The sequence below is a fragment of the Toxotes jaculatrix genome, chromosome 3 (genome assembly GCF_017976425.1).
Source record: "Toxotes jaculatrix isolate fToxJac2 chromosome 3, fToxJac2.pri, whole genome shotgun sequence".
Classification (NCBI taxonomy): domain Eukaryota; kingdom Metazoa; phylum Chordata; class Actinopteri; family Toxotidae; genus Toxotes; species Toxotes jaculatrix.
In genome coordinates this window covers 15097498-15121200 of record NC_054396.1, presented here as the reverse complement: position 1 = coordinate 15121200, position 23703 = coordinate 15097498, and the positions used below count along the sequence as shown (strand labels likewise).

Below are 23703 nucleotides of genomic sequence, written 5' to 3'. Positions count from 1 at the left end.
AAATTAAATGAGCAGTTTACAAGAGTGTCATTGTTCCTGTCTTTTACCTGCACCGTCTGGGAAAATGCTGGGGGGGGGGGGGTTGTCTCCTTGTTTCACTGCAAAATATTATGCTAATTGCTCATATTTTTTTCTTCCACAGATCCCACAGGAGGAAAATAAGCTAAATCGCACTTTCCAGACTGTCACACAGCCTCAAACGTTAACACATCTCAACAGACAGATTATTATAAACACACCAAGGCACACGAGCAGATATGAGTGAAGAAAAACCAGCCGAGACTGTGGAGACCGCCCCAGCCGAGGTGAACGCTATTCCTAATGGGAAAGGCCATGAGCTTGGTGAGGAGATCACAGCATTGGCCAAAACGCCCCCGGCAGAGGACAGTGAAAAGTGAGTATACTCCCACTTAATGTAGTGTACATTGATCGGTTAATAATACTTTTAATTGTACTGTTTGCAAGGCATACAGCAGGAAAAAGATAAATCGGTGATAAACAACCTGTCTGTTAGAGAATCAGTTTCATTATTAAAGCAAGGGGATTTGATTCACTGGGTGCTTTTATTTGTCGTCTTTAACCTGCCACTCACCGAAGGTCTCACATGTCTTCTTCTCATGCATCACATCACATTACACGCTGTATGCCGTGTGTGTTAACAGAACATCAAATGAAATTGGTGTCATGTGTTACTTGCCTGTGTCTGTTTCTCTGCTAACCGAGAGGTTGCCGCACTTATGGAGTTAAGATGTGATATTTGACGTTTTATTATCAGTGTGAGGGATTAGTAAAATATTATCTGAATGAAAGGCCTCAGTGCTCACAATACATTAGGGACAGAGATACAACATAGCAGCTAATTGTGTGTGTTGTGCTGAGACTGATTATGTCACCCTGCTGCCTGGGGCAACAGTTCAGCCTTGACACTAGAGTGATTGTCCCATAATTGCAGGGTTGCGGGGACAGTCAGTATAAAAGCAAATACTGTATGTCCATTAACTGCTTGGTGGAGTGCCTTTGAGCAAAACATTTACTTCCTACCTGCTCACTCATTGTGCTTTAGAATTTGTGCGGCATAATGGAGTAAGCTCTGTGCCTAATTATCACGTCAAAGGCTGTCTAGCACTATTTTTTTTGTACCCTCACTCCAGGATACAGATGATAATTTATAAATGGTCCCTTCACTGTATTATTTGCCTTATTATATTATGACCTGGGGTGTTGTTTTTCCACTTTGTGCTCTCGTTGGGTGATGGATGGCCTCTCTCTGCACTACTTGTAGGGAAACTGTACCCAATAGTACCCAGAATGCTAGGTATGTATGTTACAGTAATGCATGTTTCAAAACCAGTGTGTGCTGTCTGTTTCAGTTGTGTCTTGTGTGTGACCGAGCACAGATGCACGGAGAAGAAACTGTTTCTAAACCACTTGTTCTGTAACAAAAAAAAAAAGAATCGTGAGTGTTTTTGTTAGCTGTGTTTTTACTTCGGGTTCTTTATGGCGACGTTTCTTCTCATTATAGTCCTCACAGAACTGAAAATGCTGAGGCCAACCTCCCAGAGAGCCAGGAGTTCTTATCAGGCGTGGAGGACAAGAAGACGACACGCTTTACAGATGTAAGTTCAAACACAGCCAATGGGCTATTATCAGTCGCATGATCATAATTAAATGTAATCCCTTCAAGCAGTATTGGAGGATTTAACGTGTTCATTCCTCTCCTCTGTCTTACATCGGTCATAGTTTGAAGGGAAAACCTCGTTCGGGATGTCAGTCTTCAACCTGGGCAATGCAATCATGGGAAGTGGAATCCTAGGTCTGGCCTATGCCATGGCCAACACAGGGATCGTCCTGTTTTTGTAAGTTAGACATCTACTGTACATGTGATATGGTAAGCTCATGATTATAAATTGGAAGCATCAGAGCAGAATTAAATCTCACAGATGTTTTATGACTCATTTTCTTTCCAGTGGAGGTCTCTGTCACACAAAAATAGCACTTAATTGTATTGTAATTGGCTTGAATTAACCAGGGAGCAGATCCTGTTTATGGCACAGACACAGATGACACTAGGGTATTTGTTTGTTGATAAATGCTTAGATTAATATCACACTGGAAATAATTTACTTGTGTTATAAATGTGTGCAACTGCAATCACAGATGCAGAAAATAAGCATGTGTGCTTCTGTGCGGTTGAAACAGTGGGCGTATGGTACTCTATATATGAAGGGCTTAACATTTAAAAGCCTCCACAGCCGCATTGTTTGTCAAGATAATGATGTCACAGTCGACTGCAGCTTCTAGGTTGATTGTTTTTATTTTCATCCATGCATTTTTTTTCTGTCTGATTTAGATGCACCGGTGGTCTTTTGACCTTTTAGCTGCAGAGAGATCTTAAACCTCGACTCCTCGCAAAGATTGAATGATGACAGTGGAAAGTACCAGAACAGTCAAGACACTCTGTATAACCCCCTGTGGAGTGAAACATGTTGCAGTCTTGTTTCTGGCACTGCCCTTTTCTGACATGATTTACCAAGGTCTTTTTTTAACCCAGAGAATTGGTTAGTGTTAAAGCAGTCTCTTTCAAACAAGCATGAAGACATCTGAACTTTTGATTTAATATTCTTGGACTTATCCTGTCTGAATCTCTAGTCTACTTGACATGGCTTACAGATCCTCAAATAATTTTGGTGCAATATAACCCAATTTTTTTTTTTAATTGTATATAACATTGGATTGATGGGCTGTCAAAGCTTTATATGCTTGTTTAGGTTTTAGATGCACGTTAATGCTTTTTAAAACCAGCTGTAAGATCTCTTTTGTTGCACATCTCAGAAATAATCAGGCTTGCAAGAAGGCAGTTTCACCAGATATCACTGGCAACATCAACACCTTCACCTCCTCGTCTTCCATGTGCTGTTTTGACACCTTTTCTTGATGGTGGTAGATTGTAAGGTGGCTGGTGCTGAAGCTAAGTATTTTTGTGGGAATAGAAGGGCAGCTCTGTAAAGTATTACATGTCTTTAAAAAAAAATTCAGGCAGTGCAGTTTATTTAACTAAGTATTCTGGAATAAAATTACAATAGTATTGTTCCAGAGAGGTGAAACAATGTTTTGGATATTTGACTTGTTTCAAGTGGATTTGTAGCTGTGCTGAAAAACTAGATGTTCTCCCTTTTTAGGTCACAAGCAGTTTGTTAATTATACAATAAACTCCACAACAGAAAAGCAACAGCATATTCATGTAAGCACTCAAGATTCAAATGAATCTGGGAGAAATGTGAAGCTAGTTTTAATGTTCAACTGCTATCACGGCCCTAAAATATTATTCAGGGATGTTATTTGAACTCTTTTCCAAGGCAGTCATGTCTGGAGGATTTTCCCTCGTGTTAGAGAAAGCTTCTTATTTTGAGCTGAGTTGTGTGACTGAGGTTTTTCAAGCTGTCTGTTGTCTGGACCGACTGAACCCTGTATCACCAAACGCTGCTGTCTTTGACACTAGGCAGTCTAGGCAGGAGCTGAAATGAACTCTGTAGCCGATTAATCTACGTTTCACTCTGATGAATGCATGTAATCGCGTGCGAATTAATAGTACGTGACCAAATGGAAGAGACAGCATATATTTATCTATGCTGTAACACATGAAAGGCTGTGTCTTTGTCTTTGTGTGTGTGTATCTGATTGATCTTGTATCAAACAATAGAGTAGTTACTGAGAAATACAGGCTGGGTCAGTGACATATTTGGCAAAGGAAAACTGGCAATTTCTCTGTGTTCCACATTAGACAGGCGGGTGATTGCCTTAAAAAAAAAAAAACATTGCATCTTTTTTTTTCTACCAGTGCACTGAGTCATTCTGAACCATTCTAATCCTGAAGGGGACAGAAGACCTAAAAATGAGACGACTGTGTTTTCTCAAACACAGGCAGGTAAACGAAGGCAAAATAAATGCCAATAGCAAACAAAAACAGGCATGTTACGCAATTTTTACATTAAACAGGTTGTCCTCATCCTCTCCACTGCTGCAGACATCTTCTGTATACATATATAATACAGCTAATTGATTGGTAGCTTGTGTGTGGCTACACTATAGTGAGGACATGAGAGGTAAGGACAGTTTTTGGACTACAGCGAGAGCCACAATGTGGCTCGTGCACTTAAAGTTATTGAATGTAGCAGATAATTTATTATATCCAGTACATGTATGGGAATGTCCTTTGTTTCTGCTTCCCTTGTGGCCCGATGTTTAATGTCACACAGATTTTTGTTGGCGAGGCTTCAGCGGGTCAGTAGCCCCGGCCCGGGTAGGAATGCAGCAGGGTGGAAAGCTGTGAGCGGAGCTACAGTGACCCAAGTGTGCCAGTGTTGGACTGTCAGCAGATCTGTCCTCCCACTGCCACTTGACTGACTAAATCCTCCACCACAAGTCAGCCCCACATTCTTCCACATAGTCTGAAGAAAAGCCAAACGAAAAAAAACAAAACAAAAAAAACAACAAAAAAACCCCCAAAAACAACTGTTAACTGGCCAAGAGTTGAAGTCGAGGTGAAAGACGTGCTGCCCGGCCTTTCCAAAATGAGGGAGGAATGGAGAGACTGTGTGTGTGTGTGTGTGAGAGAAAGAGTGTTAATGTCGCCAACAGTAACAACAAAAGAGAGAGAGAAAATAGAAAATAGTTGGAATGAGGTGGACTGGGTCAGGGAAAGTCAGTAGATCAGGAGTCCATTCACAAAACTTCCTCATGCTGAGGATTCTTAAAATGGTGATGTTTCTCAAACATCTCCTATAAAATTAAGTAAATGATTAAAATGTGCGTCATTTTATTGCATCTAGCCAGTAAAACAGCATTGATGGATAGCTTGGTTTCCCAGTGTTGAAGTGGGGTCGTTTATTTGAAACATTGCTGCATAATCAGCAGTGTGCTCACGTTTAACAAACGTTTTTATGTAGAGTTGCAGATACGATTGACTTTTTTGATCTTAATGTTAATTGATTTTTTTTAAAAAATCCACTCCAATAAAGACATCATGTGTTGCCTCTGGCTTCAGGTTTCTTAGCACAGAGCACTCTGGGTGGTAGGATGTGTTTTTAAAAAAACATAGCCCTAGCTAATATTGTCACATATGGTAGAATGATTTCAACTGCGGAATAAGATTTGGGATTGCTTATTCACTGTAAATCATAGAATGATCAAATAGAAAAGATAGAAGCTAATCATGTAGCAGGCTGCATGAAGAGGAACAACATGTATAAAATGTGAATACGCCTCAGTGGAAAGAGGATGATTACAAATACAGTCCTCCTTGAGAGTCTGTTATTGAAAATGGAGGTAATGACTGTTGTTGTGACTGAAGTGGATTATTCCACCACTGAGGAACAAAGAGGAACAAGATTAATGTTTACAAAGGATTTTCCTCAGTGGGTCAGTCTCAACACTGCATTGGACATTTTTCTTTTGAAACAGTCCATCTGGAGTGTGTGCTTACTTGCTGTGGCAGAGGGCAGAGGGGCTGATAGGGCAGTCTACTTGGCTCAGCTGGAGTAACAATCCAGTGTAAAGAGGAGCCACAGGGATTCTGCTCTTCCAACACAATCTATGTACCAGCATCCAGAAAATGTACGTCTGTGGTGCAGCTGTACAAATAGCCCACAGAGTAATGTACAGTACAAAAATGTACCATATAACACCGCGATTGTCTGTTGTCGCACTTGGTACGACAATGGTGTTTCTGTTGATGAAAGAGGTGGTCGTAAAACATGTTGTTGATGTTTGTTTTGTTTGTTTCAGGGTACTTCTAACAGTGGTGGCAGGCCTCTCATCATATTCCATCCATTTACTGCTAAAGTCATCTGGTATTGTAGGTACGTGTGTAACTTCACTGTCTGCATCTACTGATTAGCAGACTTCTAAATTAGCCTCCTCCGTCATATGGTAAGATGACAGTGTGTGAACCCCCTGTGCTCTATGACCTGCTGCACAACTGGTTCTCATGTATATGCTTAATGACATTCGCAGTTTCTTTACAGTCTAAGACCTTGTTAGTGTGGATTAAACACATTGCTCATATGCTTTTATCTGCTGTTTGTGGTTCAGGTATTCGTGCGTATGAGCAGCTCGGTTACAGGGCCTTTGGGACCCCGGGGAAGATGGCGGCAGGTATTGCCATCACACTGCAGAATATTGGAGGTGAGGTGACACACTGCCATCTGTCCGCATACTTACACATACGCACATTTTTTTTTTTTTTTTCAAATTTTCTGGGTTAATACTCGTAGTATTCTGTGATTTGTTGCTCTGTGTGTGTGTGTGTGTGTGTGTGTACTTTGAGCCTGTATGTTTATGTGCCTTCATGTTTATACAAGACATTAGCCTCTGTGTTTGTTAGTAACACACTGGTTTATGCACATATCTCCCCTCCACAGCCATGTCCAGTTACCTGTACATAGTCAAGTATGAGTTTCCTCTGGTCATCCAGGCCTTTCTGAAGGTGGATAAGCCTGCAGGGTGAGTGGTCGTTTGCATGACATGCGTTTTTTTCACTCACATCATGTACTAAGACATGTGACTTCATATCTAGGGAACACATACTGAAATGTCACAGGGGAAGAATTTCATCTGATTTCTAGTTAATCTCATTTACACGAGTGTAGTAATCTTGGTTAGTGATTATATGAAATGCTGCAGATTTGGGGAAAAAAATGAAACATCATGAAATAAAAATCAATAAATAAGTCAATATGGACTAAGTACTGTAAATATATCTGGTTCAGCATGACATTTGTAGACAGTGCCATGCCTTCTAAAGATTGAAAAGAAATCCTCTCATGTTAACAAAAAAAAAAAAAAAAAAAAAAAAAATCAGTATGATGTCCAGTGACTTCTCTATGGGGCGTCATGAAGTCACCCTGTGCGTGCAAAGACTTGAGCCTCCTCAAAAGTGTCCTGTCAGGCTGTGCCAGTTGGTGGGCCTGGTGCTGCTCCTCATGTGCTGAGCAGCTGGCGTGAGAACAGCTGTGATAGTGACCCCGAAAGAGGAGAGCAGCACGACCACGTTCACATCAAAACACAGCTAGGCTCCACGGCTGAACACGTAAACCATGGGATATCACTGGCCAGGTGTCCTCAGAGACAAACAACGCTCACTTCCTTGGATGAGATTTCGAGTGTGATGCTACCCCCATACCCCTTAACCCTTACCCCATTTAGAGCATCTCCTCACCTACTTCTCAGTTTTAAGAGAACTGGGTGAAGGGGAAGGAGGGGGAAAATACAAAGTATTTGTATGATGCTGCCGTACGCCTGGTTACACAATCCTGTGTATAAATAGGAAGAGTCTCATGGAAATTTTTGCAAAGGAGGAAATATGTAGTGCAGTGATGACATTTTACTCCTTATAATATCTTTTTACAACAGAGCCAACAATGGTCCTAACCTATAGCAAGGAGACTAAAGACTACCACTACTACCACGTTTGCTCATTAATCCTCAGTTTGATATGTCCTACTATATATAGTTGCTATAGAAGTGATATACTGTGACAACATGTCCGCAGTGTTTTTTGATGTCAGCTCTGTTTTCTCTGTGTAGCAGTGCTTGATGCTGTGGGCCATGGTCAACAATCACTGTTTATTTGAAATGACAGGCTAGATTGTCCCAGTGGCATTTCATCCTGTCGGTGGGTGTGTGTTTATACTCGTAAATTGTACAGGGGGGTGGGCAAAATAACAGGGACACCTCACAATGCGATGCCATCTTATACAATAGCTCTACAAGAAATACAACCATATAATAGAATATGATTATATTATAATCACAGAGCACATAATTATATATTAAAATGAATTACAGCTGAGAATGTTCAGTTTTTGGTGACTGTCTCTAATAAACACTGTTCTTACGTTTCAGGAACTTATCTGTGTTTATTTTAAAATAAGATAGGTTGTTGTTTATGTTGTTTATCTCATTGATGTGAGGGACCCTGGTGGACCATAATGAGAGACTGATTTGCATTTTTTCCTACACTTTCTGTTACTGGAAAGTGTGTGTGTGTATATGTGCTTGCCTCGCAGCAGGAAGCGTACAAACATTTCATTGCACATACCAAAAAAACCCCAATAAACAAGTGAAAATCAGTTCTGTGGAAACTGATCTGCTTCTTCCAAAATATCAGAATCTGAAGTTCATATATGTTTGGGAAAAATATTCTATCTCTGTGTGAATGTTGTGTATCAGTGAGAGATTGGGTCCCTGGTCCAGATGGCCAGAGGGCAGCATGACAATAGGATAAATGAGTCTCTTCTTTCTTGAGATGGGTGAATGTACAGTGTGTGTCACAACAGATGTTGTGCCTCTGCAGTGTCTCCCACCTGACAGAAGACAAGAAATTAATCACCCTTACTGTGTCAATGTAAAAAAAAAAAAAGCTCACAGAGGTTTGTTTTCTTGAAATGGCAGTGCATGAGATAGTAACATGTGGTAGGTTGTGTCAGTGGAGTCTGTTTGTCATATGTTCCGCCAAACTTCTCATATTCATGTCCTCTGCTAAGTCGAAATGGTGTTTTTTTAGTTTGGCAGTGGAAAGTAACCACGCTGCCTTTGCACAATGTTTAGTCATACATAATGTGTTTACACTTACTAATAGTTTCCACTTCACTCTGCGTCAGACAAAGGATGCTATGTCGCTAATTTAATTATAAATCTGATTATGGATAAAATTATATAAACAGTATATATCATAGGTTAAGGTATTTGTTAACATTTAGGTTTACAGTATATATCATGAACCAGTATAAATTTGTAATTTTTCCATACCATTCATACTGTGGGAGTGATCCCTTTAATATCAGTGGTTATATTAGACCATTGTGGCCAGTGGTGCAAATCAGTGAGCTTGAGTAAGAACATGACTTCTGTGTCCTTAATGCCAGCTATAGTTCTTAATGTCCTGCGGTACAGGGAGCAAAGAGATTTATTTCTTCCAAAATATTTGATTTCCTGGCAGCCACTGACTTTAATTTGTTTTCATATCTGCTCAGCTGTGAATAAAATTCCGTCTGCTTGGCATAGTTATGCAGATATAAAATAATCCCCAACCAGAACCTCTGCCTTTTCCACCATGTGGGCCTAATCTCTTGCACACCTGATTTTCTAGCTGTTCTTACACTTTTCTCCTGCGTCCTCTGGATCAATATCTGACACAGTGCAAATGCTTAACAGAAGTGAGATTGAGAGGAGTGTTTAAGCTGAGTAATTCAAAAATCATTAAATTTAATTGTCTCTGTGTCTTTCTGTCTCTCTGCAGTGAATGGTACATGAATGGAAACTACCTTGTGATCATAGTTTCTGTTGCAGTAATATTACCGCTGGCTCTCATGAAACAGCTAGGTGAGTGTGTAATATCAAGTCCTTCTTACAGTGGGACACTCATCTCATCCATGTTTCAGTGTGGGGTTACTTATTAATTCTGATTCGTGTTATATTTTGCTGAATTAGGTTAAATCAAGACTGTAGAACTTTTGCTGAAGAGCAGCCACAAATGACAGTTATGGGTTAATGTGATAAATGCTGAACCACTGCTAAAATGCATCAGCCACGTGGCGCTGTAATGTTTGTAAAACAGTAATGTCTAGCTTAGGTTTGCTAACATTAGCCACCATGAACCAGACCAAGTAAATCTGCAAGGAGCAAAACCCCTGAGTGCATTGGCTTGAGCAATGGTGTCTTTTATTACTAAAGAATTCAACTTTTCATTTAAGAGAAACCCTCAGGTGCGCAAATATAGGAATATAGCAGGTATTATTGTTTATTGAAGGTTAAACATTACTGGTCATTGTGGGAATTTTCAATTTTTTTTCTTTGTTTGCCATCTTGCTTCTTTCCAATATCTTGCAAAGCTACAGGCAGGACAGAATCTATGGAGCTGATAGGGTTTTACACAGTGGCTAGCTCAAGGCTACTTAAGGGGATGTTCGTCATCATCAAGGGTTGAGCCTTGGTCCTCTGTTTTAATAACAAGCTCTCTAACCTCCCCTCAAGCCTTGGCGGCCTCCTAGTTACCTTCTAAATTTGAACAGATGCCATACCTTGTATTTAGATGTCTTTAGGTGGATATTCCAGATATTTGAGACCCACACGATGTTATTTTCCAGGTCAAAGCTAAAATTTGCCTTCCACTGTTTCCATTGTTGTCCTCCTGAGATGTCCCTTGTTACACGGCTTATGCCCCTGCTTGTTTAAGTGTAGCCATGTCTGATGATCGTTAAACACTTCTAGAGTTCACTCATTTTAAAGTAATAACACTCTGTTGTTCTTGTGACACAAACACAACCCCAGTGTGTTTCACTAGGCTGGCAGGCTGTCATGCAGTCTCTCTGCATCATGACTCCTCAGATGAGCAAGTACATGAAACGAAAGTGGAAAGAAGAAAAAGGCAGGGAAAGCCAGTCTGGCAATGAGAAAGGAGGCGTATTGGCTGACCTCTTGCAAGAAGTCTGTCTCCTGCCGAGACATCAAGGACAACAGAGCCTGTCGGTGCAGTGAGAGTCAGTAATGAGCTCTGACTCCGAGCACCTTAAATCAGCTTGGTCCACTTCAAGGCATGAAGAACATGCTGTGGAAGATACAGTTCAACAGGAAAAATGCTGCTTTACCTCACTAGTGATTAGTTAATACAGTTAAGCAGATATTAAAGGGGAGTTATTATACATATCTTAGTATTTTATTTTTATTTTTTGGTGTAATATATTTCAGATTAAGCATGACCATGTAATCCCAGATAAGAGGAATGCTAATGAAGCATTTGTTTTTTTTTTTAGGATACCTCGGATACACCAGTGGCTTCTCCCTGAGCTGCATGGTTTTCTTCCTCATTTCGGTAAGTCCTCTGACTCATGGTGTTCATACATGTGAGCGAGACATCATGTGTCTTGCTTCTTGTTTCTTGCCTATTGGCAGCGACATCAAGGCAGCATATTCAGATGCACTGGGATCAGCTTATAACGAGATGCTTATTTTTTTTCACCTTCCCACCACCTCTTTAGTATTCCCCACTCTCTCTACTCATTGCCATGGACTAATGTTTGTATGCTGCAGTCCCAGGCTGTATTGGTTCTCTGTCTTTCTCTGACCTAGTTTTGGCTGTGTGAGCTGTAATCCACGCATTGCTCTCTCTCTCTCTCTCTCTCTCTCTCTCTGGTTCTCTGTGCCGTATTTTCCGTCTGTCTGTATGTGAACTGTGTCCCACAGTCTTTATTTCAGTTTAATGCTTCTCTCCTCTTCACTGTACAGGTCATCTACAAGAAGTTCAATCTCCCTTGTCCATTTGTGGACTTTGCATTGAATGGCACTAGCAGTGTTCTGAATGTCAGTGCGATGGATCCTGGTGGGGAGGACAACTCTGCTTGCATTCCCAAAATGGCAAACCTCAACTCGCAAGTAGGTTTCTGCATGTCACTCAGTCTGAAATTACAAGTCCACCTCCACTGCCATGGCCACTGACAGCCACCCACTTAGGTCATAGTCATCTTCAGCATGTTTTGCCAGTGACGATTCACAATCCAAGCATGGAAATCACACTTGTTTGAAGCACTCAGTTGCAACCAAAAATACATCAGGGCTTTTATAAAGCTGTTAATGATAGTCAGTAGGCTGCGAATAATGCAAGACTCAAAGATGGACAGCGACCCCTGAGCTGTCTGCTCCCGTCAGCTGAAGAGCAAAAATTGCTTTGGCATTCTCATGGTTATAGTGAGATCATCAATTTTGCCCTTTATGGGCCAAAGAGATAGGTAATGAGTGATATGGGAAAGCCCTGACATTTCTCTAAGTACCATTATTTTTTCACTCACAGTACATACCTTCACAGCAGGGCAAGACTCTGCAGAGACTTTTAATCGCAGCTAGTTGCTTAAATTTGTTGGTGACATTATAATCCTTTACTTTTTTGAAACAATGTCACTTTCCAGAGAATTAGCAAATACTGACTTATTGTTCCTTGATTTTTAAGAAATCTTATCAACTCTTTATTAGGATCCCTTGAAGATGTATGAGTCTTTCCTAACCCAGGCTAGTAAGACCGATTCCTGCTGCTTAGCAGCTTACATCTAAGGCATTCTTAAATAGGCTAAAGCTGGTCCGCAGCCAGGCCCAAGTTAATCACAGGGAAACAATTAGCTCTCTGTGATGTGTCTGGAGGAGTAATGGGCAGTAAAGCGCAAGGTTGGTGGTAAGACGTCTGGGATGGCGCTGCTGTATCTATGGTGACTTGTTGGGATTCATTTTCAGACGGCCTACACCATCCCCATCCTGGCGTTCGCCTTTGTGTGCCACCCCGAGGTCCTGCCCATCTACACAGAGCTGCGCAAGTATGTTCTTATGATGGAAAAACTCCTGCTAGGTTTCGGGCAAGAGATCAGTTGCATAACAAAGAGGAAAGCTACTATGTCTGCTTTGTGCTTGGCTGATCATAACCTAATCACATGCACCGCTTTCACTTAATTTTGAAATGACTTGGCACTGCTTGTATGATGTAGCATGATGTTAGTTTGAATTTATCATCCTGCTTTGAACCACTGTTGTTTGTTTTCCTAACATTAATTTGGATGTGTTACTGAATATTTGAGGCATTTTCCTGCAACACAGCTAGCCCCACAGGTTAAGATGGTATTTTATAGTAACTGGGCTACATGCTTTCTGTATTGGCATAATAAATTTTTACAGTGGATGCCCTGATCTTGTATGTATGTCTGTATCTGTTTGTTTGTTTGTTTGTTTGTGTGTATGTGTGTGTGACATCACACGGCAATGTCTTCTGATTTCAGTGCCACCAAGAAAAAGATGCAGCATGTGGCCAACATCTCCATTGCAGTCATGTACGGCATGTACTTCCTGGCTGCTCTTTTTGGATACCTAACTTTCTATGGTGAGGCGTGGTCCTCCTCGCACTGCAGTGTATTCTCTCTCATACTTCCTCTGTCATCTATCTATCTATATATCTGTCTATCTGTCTGTCTGTCTCTATATATTTCTATTTCTCTCTCCATCTATTTCTCTCTCGCTCGCTCTCCATCTATCTCTCTAGTCACTTTTGCTACACTGCCACATTTTGCTTCTTGATTTCTTTATCCATGTTCCCAATAAGTTAATTTTTGTTGTTCTCATATCAGCACATTATTAAGTCTGAATCACTACAGTATGTCACAGCAGAGCAGTAAGCCTGCAGGCTGAAAAACATTATGATGCATCTACCCCCCTCTAGTGGCCGTACTGTAGACCTTACATTTGCACTGCTTATGTAAACAACTACACTTATAAGGCATCCTCATTTATATTGATTTTTGCATTGTATTTGTTACTGTTGATCATGATCTATTGCTATTAATATCAATATTACATGTATTCTAATTTTATGTTCTTAACATTTTTAGTGTAAGTGTTGTTTTGTTAGTTGGTTTCTGGGAAACTTCATCATCCCCTCTATTTTCATCTGTTTTCATCTCTTCCAGGTGAAGTAGAAGCAGAGCTGCTTCACACCTACAGCCGTATTGATCCGTATGACACTTTGATTTTGTGTGTGCGTGTGGCTGTGCTCACTGCTGTCACACTCACTGTACCCATTGTTCTCTTCCCTGTAAGTACAGTTTTAGCACCGACAGTTGACACAATTATGAGAACTTAATTCTTTATTTGTGCAGTAATTCCACATTGCTTTAAAGCACAGTGAAACAACTGAAAATGGCGATTTTTTTCATTTTAATTTGAATTTTTTTTTGTTATGAACAGGTACGGAGAGCGATTCAGCAGATGATGTTTCCCAACAAGACCTTCTACTGGCCTCGTCACATCGCCATTGCCTTCACTCTTCTCACTTTCATCAACCTGCTGGTCATCTTTGCCCCCAACATTCTTGGCATCTTTGGGATCATTGGTAGGTTTGAATAGCCCAGTAACAAGGGTGGTTCTGACACATTTAGAACCAACAGAACCAACATTTAGACAAACACAGTTACTAGTAGAGGCACTGCGACAAATCCTGAGTAGCTTTCATGATCTCTTTAAAGTCTATATATCTGTGGATTATTCATGCAATATATGCAAACAAAGTCACATATCTACATTTTATGAGACCAGAGATCACTGAAAATGTGTGTTTATATTGTGTTACATAAATATATAAAAAAAAATCTTTCCACTAGCAGTTGGAAAGAAGGGCAGTTATATGTTATTGTACTGTTAACAGTTTGAGCTATGAAAAGACAAAACGGAAAAGTGTGAGGCAGACTAGGGCCAATATCAGACTTGAATTTTTAGGAGTAACTTATTGTAACTCGAAATATGTGACACTATTATGAATAATATATATAAATAGGATTTTGAGAGGAGCAATTAAATGTTTGGGAACATTTGAGATTTTTCTCTCTAACTCTGGGACTTTGCTGTGGGGTAATGAGCAGAACTTTCACAGATGGAGTCCAGCAGGCTCATTCACTCTTCAAACATTAAATTCAAGAGCCTCATGTCATCAATTTTCATTTCTGGCACAAAATAAACATGAACTAATTATTTTTTCCCCTTTTTCTGCTATTTTCCACATCCTCACTACAGTGCTGTGAGACAAGCAACAACTCTTAATGAGAAGTGGAGGGAGTGAGAATTTGCTTCATGAATAATTCTGTGTTTTGTCTGCTTTCCAGGTGCCACATCTGCCCCTTGTCTCATCTTCATCTTCCCTGCTGTCTTCTACATTCGTATTGTACCCAAAGAAGAGGAGCCACTGCTCTCCGTGCCCAAAATCCTGGTGAGCATCACATGAGAATAACAGAGTAAATTTCAGTATGTTTAGGTTATACAGGTTTGTTAAAAACGTAGTATCAGTGTACATTGGATGATCTGTATAAGATGCTCTGTGTGTTGAAAATGACTAAAGACAGAGAGGGAAGAAGTACATTTACAAATGGTGCGTGTGAACAAAAGTAAGGAAAAAAATGTTGTAAAACTGAAGCAGTGTTTTGCTGCCTTTTCTGGACTCAAGTCTTCTTCACCTCTGGGTATGACCAGAAGTGTCTTGCACCAGTAATATCACAAAAAAAAAAAGAATATTGAACAGTGTGACATTATTGGATTTGATTCTCAAATATTGATATGAGTATAAACCTCAAAAATCAAGCTTTTTACTGAAAACCAGAGACTGAAAAATGTCTGTGGTTTACAGTCACTCATATATTCACTGATTTACTGTGGAAGTTACTGTAAACACCCTGACACTATCTGAAAATGATGCTTCTAGATAATGATCCTACAATGATCTTTCTGTCTCCTGTTCTCTGTCCTTCTCGTTACTCACCCTCTCTTTCAGGCGGCCTGCTTTGCTGGAATAGGCTTCCTGTTTATGATAATGAGTCTCAGCTTTATCATCATTGATTGGACATCAGGCACCAGTAAAGCCAGCAGTGGTCACTAGGCACCACTTTCCCTTTTTTCTTTTTTCTTTTTTTTTCTTTAAGGTTTTATACTGTTGATTTAGATGTTATACTGTTACTGTTTTTACTTCGGATTATGTTTGATGTTGAAGATGCCCTGTCTTTTCCATTAGAGAATATTGGCCACAGAGGAGGAGTCTAGAGTTCAGGACAGCTCTCTGTCCCTCTGCAAATGCTCTCGCTCTAATGACATTACGTTGTACTGTACATCCTGCCGAACAGGGACTGCAGATTCAGGCCACTAGACTTTCTTGGAAAGTTGATAATGACTTCACTGAGAGGCCAGGTGCATAAAGATTGATGGTGACACTTGGAGGCTGTGCCTTGTGAGATGGATGTGTAAAAAAAAAAAAAAGGAACAGAACAGTAACAATGTAAGATGCTGCTGTCTTTATACACCTGTCCCTGTGTTTGCTGTGAGCATTTGCCACCTCATGCTGTCCCTGTCTTGTCCTAAGATGATATATGATTTTCAAACAACTACTCAGATTAGAATACACAATCTGAGGCATCTCCCTTTTAACTGTTTTGAATGAAATTTATTGAATGATAGACGATTCTTTTATGATTTTTATGTCTACTATTATTATTATTATTGTTAATAATAATAATAATGATATTCTAAGTTATTTGAAATAACTACATCTTTGCAATTCTGTGCACCTGCAGAGGAAAGTGAAAGTAAAAGCTATTGCACAGATAAGTTAAAGGAATAGTTCAACATTTTTAGGATATGAGCATAGCATAAAGACTGGAAAATGCTGAACTATTCCCCCAGCTCCAGCTCCACTAACTTGTGCTGTTGCTGTTTATTTTAAGGTTTAGAGGTGTTAAAATTCTCACCTCGGATAGAGCAGGGTGCAAAACCACTGAAAGGATGTGGTACAATGTTGTGAGCACATTTATCATTACATTCCTACACAATATGATCTAGATGTATATTTTTATTAATAACCTCTACTTGATAAAAAACCTCAGACAATGCAGTATGGACTGATGAGATGATCCTCAGTTAATGCTTACTGAGGCGATCAGTATCAGCACAGAGGCAGGTTTCCGGTCAGGAGCTTTTTTTAAGTGGTTCTTGGCTGTTCAGATCACTATGTCAAAGAATGCCTATGTTGTGCAAAGAGTTTTTCAGTATTAATCTGTACATGACCATGACAAATGGTACTGAAGACCTCCTCAGTTGGATTGCACGAATCAACGTGATGAATAAAATGAAGAGAAGAAAGTTACCGCTGAGTGTTCCTCATCATCGAGCAGGGAGGAGTTTTACCTGGAAAGTTTGATGTGTTGTTTCTGAACATTTACTGGAAGTAATCAGAGATAACCAAAACATGTATAAAACAACAACAGGGTCACTTCATGAAGTGGTTAGTAACAGTAACAGGTATCTGTAAATATGTCTGCATCCAGCACAAGCTTGATCCCTAACAGAAATGAGAGATGTGGGATCACTGTTTCTTTAACAATCTTGAAAAGTTGTGGGTTAGCAATAGCACTTTTCTTTGATAAGCACAACTTCTCGTAGCCATTAAAAAGTTGAAACAAAAGCAAATTTACTGCTGAGAAACTCTCACATTTCATAGATGTGATTTAAAGGCATGTCTCTTTGAGAAATTAATCTAAATGTAGATTATGAGAAAATTAGCAATGTATCGATGGCATAAAATGGATGTCTTTTCAAATATTACTTGAAATAATGTTAAACTTAGCTTTCCTGTGAGCCCAAGCGATCATTAGCTTCCTCCTCTGGTCTGTTTCGTAGATAAAATGACAAATTAGATGGATGTACTGTTGGAGGTTTTTAGGTGTCGGTGTTGTTTAAAAAAAAAGAAGAAAAGAAAACATGGCTCCACTGTATTTGAACTATAGTACTTATATGCATTTGTGTTGTTAAACCTGGACCTATACTCTGATCAGAAGTATAATTCGAGCATTTGTCTCCTTACCATAGATAGATTAACTGTTGTTTTAAACTTCATGTTTAATGTTTATTCGAGCGTATCAGTTAAATCTGATTCAGTGATGAAATGCAAGATACAAAACCTGTTAATGATTGTTTTTATATGTGTTTTTTATTGTTATATCTATCTGTTATAATCAGTGATATATCATGAGTGGTATAGTTTGGGTCATTCTGACCTCCTTGCTGCTTGTTGGCAGACATTAACCTACTAACTTGGAGTTGTTAGTGAGCTGGTGTACTTGCCTACATTTCATTATATATATATTTTTAAGATAAAATCCTCATACACCAGACAACAGTGAGTGCTCTATGGGTAACTGAGTATTGTAATCCATCTTTATTTGATTATATCTAGGCATTTGGCTGTCTTTATGTAACTGTATGCAGAGAGAATCATCTGAATCAGCCACTGGGGCATAACTTCAGTGTTTTTTTTCAGTCTTTCAGTGTTGTTTAACCAGTGCATGGATTATACTTATCCCCACCTTCTTGTTTGTAGTTTGACCTTAATTTTTTTTTTTTTTTATCTGTATGTAAGATGAAGCCATTTGGTGAAGTGAGTTTCATAAATTGTTTGTCATTGGTCCACACACACAAAACACTTCAAAACCTCACAACATGCAAAAAAGAAAAATAAAAGCAAGGCATTTGAGGGGATACACTGTGTTAGTGGCTGATACAAGATGATCTCTGAGGACCTGTATTTAGATCTCAGTGTTGTTAGTCTCCCACTTTGTGTGATTTATTGAAATGTGTATGATTGAATAGTAACATATTAAATATTGACATCGGCCAGCATTTATAAATAATGTATATAAACGTATACCCTTTATATTCTATATGCATATCTAGTTTGTATAATGTAAATAGCATTAAAGTTTTAGTCTAATTAAAGATATAAATGTAATCATTTTCAAAGTGCTTTTAAACCTTTTTGTCCTTCAATTCATGTCTATTTTCTTGTATCTCTATATATTTTAATATGTTGCTGGCAGTTATTGTACTGTAAACAATGTTGCAATAAAGATAATGAGGTAACATGACTTTCATCTGTCCTCATCAATCAGAAATGACACCTGTCTCTACGACAATCAGGACACCACTTTATATGATACTTGTAGGATTTCATTTCATTTTCATACAGAGAGGGAACATTTTGGGCATATATTTCAAAATGTTTCACAGGTGCATATAATTATATGTGACTATGTCATTATATGTCACAATGAAGTTGCTCTTGGGCAAAAAAAATTATAATAATAATAAAATATTTATCATATATTCATGAGACTGTAGTACAAACATGGTGTAAAGTGAAGGGAGTTCAGTAACGGCTGTTAATTCTTCTCTTGAGGGTCAGGAGACAGTCCACAAGGTGACACCATAGAGCTGTGGAATGAGCTATGTCAGGGTTTGTTAGGTACTTTCTTAAACCATGAATCACCACCTAGATTGTATTGAACCTGTTCTGAGTCTCAGTTTTGACTTCATACTACTATTACATTTAAATCCTTATGTTCTGGCTGGTGTGGCAGTCATTACCCTCAGCTATTTCCATAAACTAATTAGGATTACCAATATTTAAAATAGACCCCTAAAGTCACAGTTGTGGTTGTTCTGTTGCCTTTAAGTGTTCATTGAAAGCTCCTAAGTTTGAAATTTTTACATCCAACTAAATGATTATTCAATATTTTTGATCCAATATAAAATCAAGACAGATCCTTGACCAAGTCAGGCTACTTTAAAGAATGTGATCTGTACTTTACAGAGACAGAGCCAATTTGTGTTTCAGCTGTGTGTAACATTAAAATTCCCCTTATATATTATTGAACCAGTAATAATAATCCAATCTCACACCCACACACACACACACACCCACCCACCCACACACACACACTCAGGTTTTCTTAGCCTTCTGTGATAGCTAATTGAATAACTTTAGATTTTAGAACAAACAAACAAGAAATGTTAAGATGTCATGGGTTAGGGTTAGGGGTTAGGCTAACCCTAACCCCTCATGATGGGCATTTTGGCTATTTCCCTGAATTTTATAAACCAAACAATTAATCAGTAAATCAGGAAAATGAGAGTAGATACATAAGTATGCTGTACATCTGCATGAATATACCATTTGACAGGGGCCATTCTGCTGAGTGAGAACTCTTACTTTTGATAACAGCACATTTTGTAGTTAATTCTTTTACTTTGTAAAAGACTGTAATATTGCATATGGACAATGGCCTTTCAGTGACCTAGGAGATATCTTGTGTCAAGTAGTTAAACTTTTTCAATTAAAAATATCTGCATATTCATAGATTCTGGCTTTTTCAATGGCGGAGGAGGCGTAGGGATCATTTTGAGAACTGAACGCTTTCTTTTTTTTTAATAGAAAAACTATATCAGACATAAATTATGATTCAAAGCATAGCATTTTTCTATATCTTCGTACATACCTGGAAGGGATCTTTAATTTAAATTATGAATGCAGATCCTTCACATGTACCATTAGTTATTAGAAATTGTGCATTTAAAATAAATAAATAAAAACCCTCCAAAAAATCTCTTTTCTTGTTCATATCAGCCCCTTAATTCTAATGAACTCCAAAACTTATATGCATATATGTCCTGTAGGTCGTGAAGGAAACAGTAACCCGTCGTGTTTGACTACATTTCCCATGAAGCACTCGAAGTGGGCGTTTTTACGTTGTTTTTTTTTTCTTTTTTTTTTTCTTAAACTGTGGCGGAGGTTGGACCTGCTGCTGTTGCGTTAGGAGGTGACGGCGCTCTCTCGCTGTTTGTCGGGCAGAGGGGAACTTCACGGCGGCTACGGGTGTGGCTTCAAACGTGATAAATCTCAACGCGGGGGAAAGAATGCGCAGCGGCTACAGGGATTAAAACCAGAATATATAGACATAAAACAGCAGAGATAAACATCCTGTGAAAAGTGGTGTGTGTGTGTGTCCGGTAGCCTAACAGGCAGCAGGGATCCGTGTGCTCGCTTTTCAACAGCTGGAATACTTTTTTTCTTTTTTTTTTTTTCTGGCTTGTGCTGAACTTCGTGGCCCGTTTTCGCGTGTTTAACCTGCTCTGATGGTCTGATGTCGGAAATACCGAATTAACTAAAAGTCAATCGTCCTTAAAAAAAAAAAAAAAAAGTTGCTCAAGCTGGGGTTTCGTTTTTCTTTTTCTCGGACAACTTCAACTCCAAGCTCATAAGAAACCGCACCGATGCTGAACTACTGACTGAACAACCGACGAGTGTTTGGGAATTTCGTACATTAGAAATCTCAAGTTCACCTCGCAGAAGGAAATCGTGTGTTTTAATGATTTTCGTTCCCTGTCGCGGATGAACGGAATCCGTCACGTTCGTCGCCACTCTTGAAATAAAAAAAGGGAAGTCGCCTCACTGACTCAACTTCAACCCTTGTTTTATTATTATTTTTTTTTTAAAACAAGGGTCTTCGGACTTAGCCGTCAAATATTACTATTTTTTCCCAGGTGATATTTTCCCACTAAAGCAGCAGACCTGAAGCGCGCACTAGGAACCATGGGTTGTACGGTTAGTCAGGAAGATAAAGCCGCGGCAGAGAGGTCTAAAATGATTGATAAAAACCTGAGAGAAGATGGAGAGAAGGCGGCGAGAGAAGTGAAACTGCTTCTTCTGGGTGAGTTGCCTGTCACACCGTTCACACTGGGCAGCAAATGTGTCACATTTAATGGTCACAAGCGAATTATGCAAGAGTAGGAACGGGTTGAGCATTTGTGCAAATGTGACACAGGAATATAACAAAAAGTCATTGAGCAAGTCAGGATGATTTTTTTTTTTTGAGGAAATGCTATTAATAGTAACATGTTTTGTTTTGCCCTCCAAAATCTGGCCTTCAGTCCCTCACCCTCATAAAGTGTTTCACCAGCAACAGCTCTCTGAATTGTCTCCTCAGGAGACAAACGTGGCAGCGGTAATGCCACCAGAAATGAGTTGTGTTGTTGTGTGAGTGCAGTAGCAGTCCTGTGAACTTGGACCTGCCACTGCCCCAGTTCACATGTTTAAAAAGTAGCGTGTCCTTGTGTACTTTGCCTCCATTCTGGGTCCTGCTTTGACATAAACACATGGGCTTTATTGGGGATGTTTTGGAAAGTTTGGAGTTGAAACAGCATTGTGGGGGCACATGTCCCTGTCTAGCAGGGACGTGTGGAAATTTGAGAAATGCTGAACCCTGGATGTTGAGTGAGATTTCAGAGCACAGTGCCTGCCCCCCCCCCTCCTTTTTTCTGTTTTTGGCAGGACAGTCAAAATTGTCAGGCTTAAGTTTGGAGTGGTTTGAGTGGTTTCCTCGCAGTAGGACTGGACTGAGGGTTCAGACATGACAGAGTCTGGTTGATAATGAGTGGGCTGCTGTTTGGATAGAGGGTGAACAGCCCTGACTGTTCCCAGCACTGACTGGAACACACACACACACACTAAACACCTGATTGAAAGCACTGCTTGGTAGCAAAAGAGAATTACACTTTCCCAGGCTTTGAAGTTTGTTCCTGGCCCTTTTATTGTTCTGTCAGAGTAACTGGGAAAGCTACATACAACTACAGGACACATTGCTGCTGAGTTAGGTTAATCTCAACTGTTTCCTCAAAGTTTAAATGGAGCTACCATTTTCTCCTTACATGCAGCTCAGAGACAGAGGGAGAGGAAGCAGCAATTCTTATTGGCTGCTTAACCAGTAATTTGTATGAATTAAAAGTGCAGATTGGTAAACTCTTGGGCCAATGATATGTCTCCTCTCATGCTCACTGATTTACTCCCCAGCAGTTCCTCCGGTTATTGCATCAAGGGAATCAATGTAATTTTCTAAGCAAACAGTGAGTCACTTTGTTAGGATAGACAGTGATTTTATTGAGGACACCTTGCTCAACATCTGCTCAGATTTAATCTGATACTGATTTTGTTGATCAAGGAAATCAAAGGGAACTTGTTCTATGCTTTATGAAAATGATTAGTCTACTAAAATATGATGTGTCAGAACATTAATTCAAGGCAGTGAATAGTCAGGAACTATTAATACTTGTCTGTGTAAGTCTCCTACAAGTAAGTTTCCTTTTGTTTAATTTTGCACCATTCTCAAATTTACTTTCTGTAGCTTTTCAAAATCGGAAATAATTTGGGGTTATTTAATGTATTCACCGCTCAGTGCAGCCTGTGCATTTAGTAGCAGTTTGGTGATCACAGAATCACCAAACTGAGTTTTCGTCCTCTTTCCTGATAGAAAACAGAAGATTCTGCTCAAATTGACAGGGAACACATACTGTGTTTTTCTCTCCTGCCTCTTTGAAGAGACGGCTGGTTGTGCCCCTGGTAAGAAGGCTAATTACATACTCGGCTCTGTACAGCAGGTTTCATATCAGTAATTACCATCCGGTTCAGTGTGTGAGGGTTGAGAGGAATTACAGGAGAGCTCTGATTCTGAACTGTGGGTTCATGAATTTGTGCGTAAAGGCTCACGTCATGCAAGTAAGAGTTTTCTCTTCTCTTGAAAAACATGTCACAGCATGCGAAGGCTGCACCTGGGCGTAAAGCAGGAATGTCTTGTGAAGGATTTCTGGTCTCTAAAAAGTGGAATTTACACTTCAGTGTTCTGAATGGTAAATATAGTTGTGCGTTCACAATACTCTTTAAGATTGCACATAGCTAATTTTAACCCTGATTTTGTTTCCTCTTACAACGTCTGTCTGTTTTTCTTTTTTTTGCTCTTCCTGCTCGTAGACTTGACTGAAGTGAATGACTGTACTTTGGTTTAATTGCATTAAGCTTTCTTGGGAGACTTAATCCGCTGAATAAAGCATGCAGTCACAGCTCAAATCATGATCTATCTATTCAGTAGCAGTATGTGTACAGAGGTGTGACATCCCCCCCAGAGGTGCTACATCACGCCTCCAGGTATGCTTTTCAGCACTCACATCTGCCACCATAGTATCTGTTGGAACAGCTGAGAAAAGTCTCACTGCTTCCTTCATGACACACCAGTGAGCAGTCTGTCCTGTCTGTGCAATAGAGCGTAACTTGTGAATGGTGGTCCCATGTCCTTCCTAAAGCAAACTCAAGAGACCCTGGGACGAGGCGCGGGGTTTACGTTGAAGGATGAGCCTCGTTCCTACTTACAGGCAGAGACAGAAATGATGGATCTTTTTTTGAATCACCTCTGAAGCGCTGCCTTCCCTCGACAAGCTGAGGAAGTCTAACCACAAAAAGTACATTCAGAACGG

At 39.7% G+C, this 23703-nt stretch overlaps 2 protein-coding genes across 2 annotated transcripts in view; both read left to right on the top strand.

Annotated features, from left to right (window-relative positions):
- Positions 1-15454, top strand: part of LOC121179220 (sodium-coupled neutral amino acid transporter 3-like) — a 30554-nt gene extending 15100 nt beyond the window's left edge. Inside the window, exons 2-17 of the mRNA XM_041033929.1 lie at positions 143-394; positions 1283-1315; positions 1523-1616; positions 1741-1856; positions 5785-5858; positions 6091-6183; positions 6420-6501; positions 9299-9381; positions 10812-10870; positions 11284-11430; positions 12280-12359; positions 12816-12916; positions 13500-13624; positions 13777-13921; positions 14688-14791; positions 15350-15454. Of these exons, the coding sequence (XP_040889863.1) occupies positions 258-394; positions 1283-1315; positions 1523-1616; positions 1741-1856; positions 5785-5858; positions 6091-6183; positions 6420-6501; positions 9299-9381; positions 10812-10870; positions 11284-11430; positions 12280-12359; positions 12816-12916; positions 13500-13624; positions 13777-13921; positions 14688-14791; positions 15350-15454 (1578 nt within the window). The 5' untranslated portion in view covers positions 143-257. The remainder of the gene's footprint in view (positions 1-142; positions 395-1282; positions 1316-1522; positions 1617-1740; positions 1857-5784; positions 5859-6090; positions 6184-6419; positions 6502-9298; positions 9382-10811; positions 10871-11283; positions 11431-12279; positions 12360-12815; positions 12917-13499; positions 13625-13776; positions 13922-14687; positions 14792-15349) is intronic.
- Positions 15455-20199: 4745 nt separating this feature from the next.
- The window catches only part of LOC121179317 (guanine nucleotide-binding protein G(i) subunit alpha-2), a 54479-nt gene continuing 50975 nt past the window's right edge, over positions 20200-23703 (top strand). Inside the window, exon 1 of the mRNA XM_041034097.1 lies at positions 20200-21110. Coding sequence (XP_040890031.1) covers positions 20993-21110 — 118 coding nt within the window. The 5' untranslated portion in view covers positions 20200-20992. The remainder of the gene's footprint in view (positions 21111-23703) is intronic.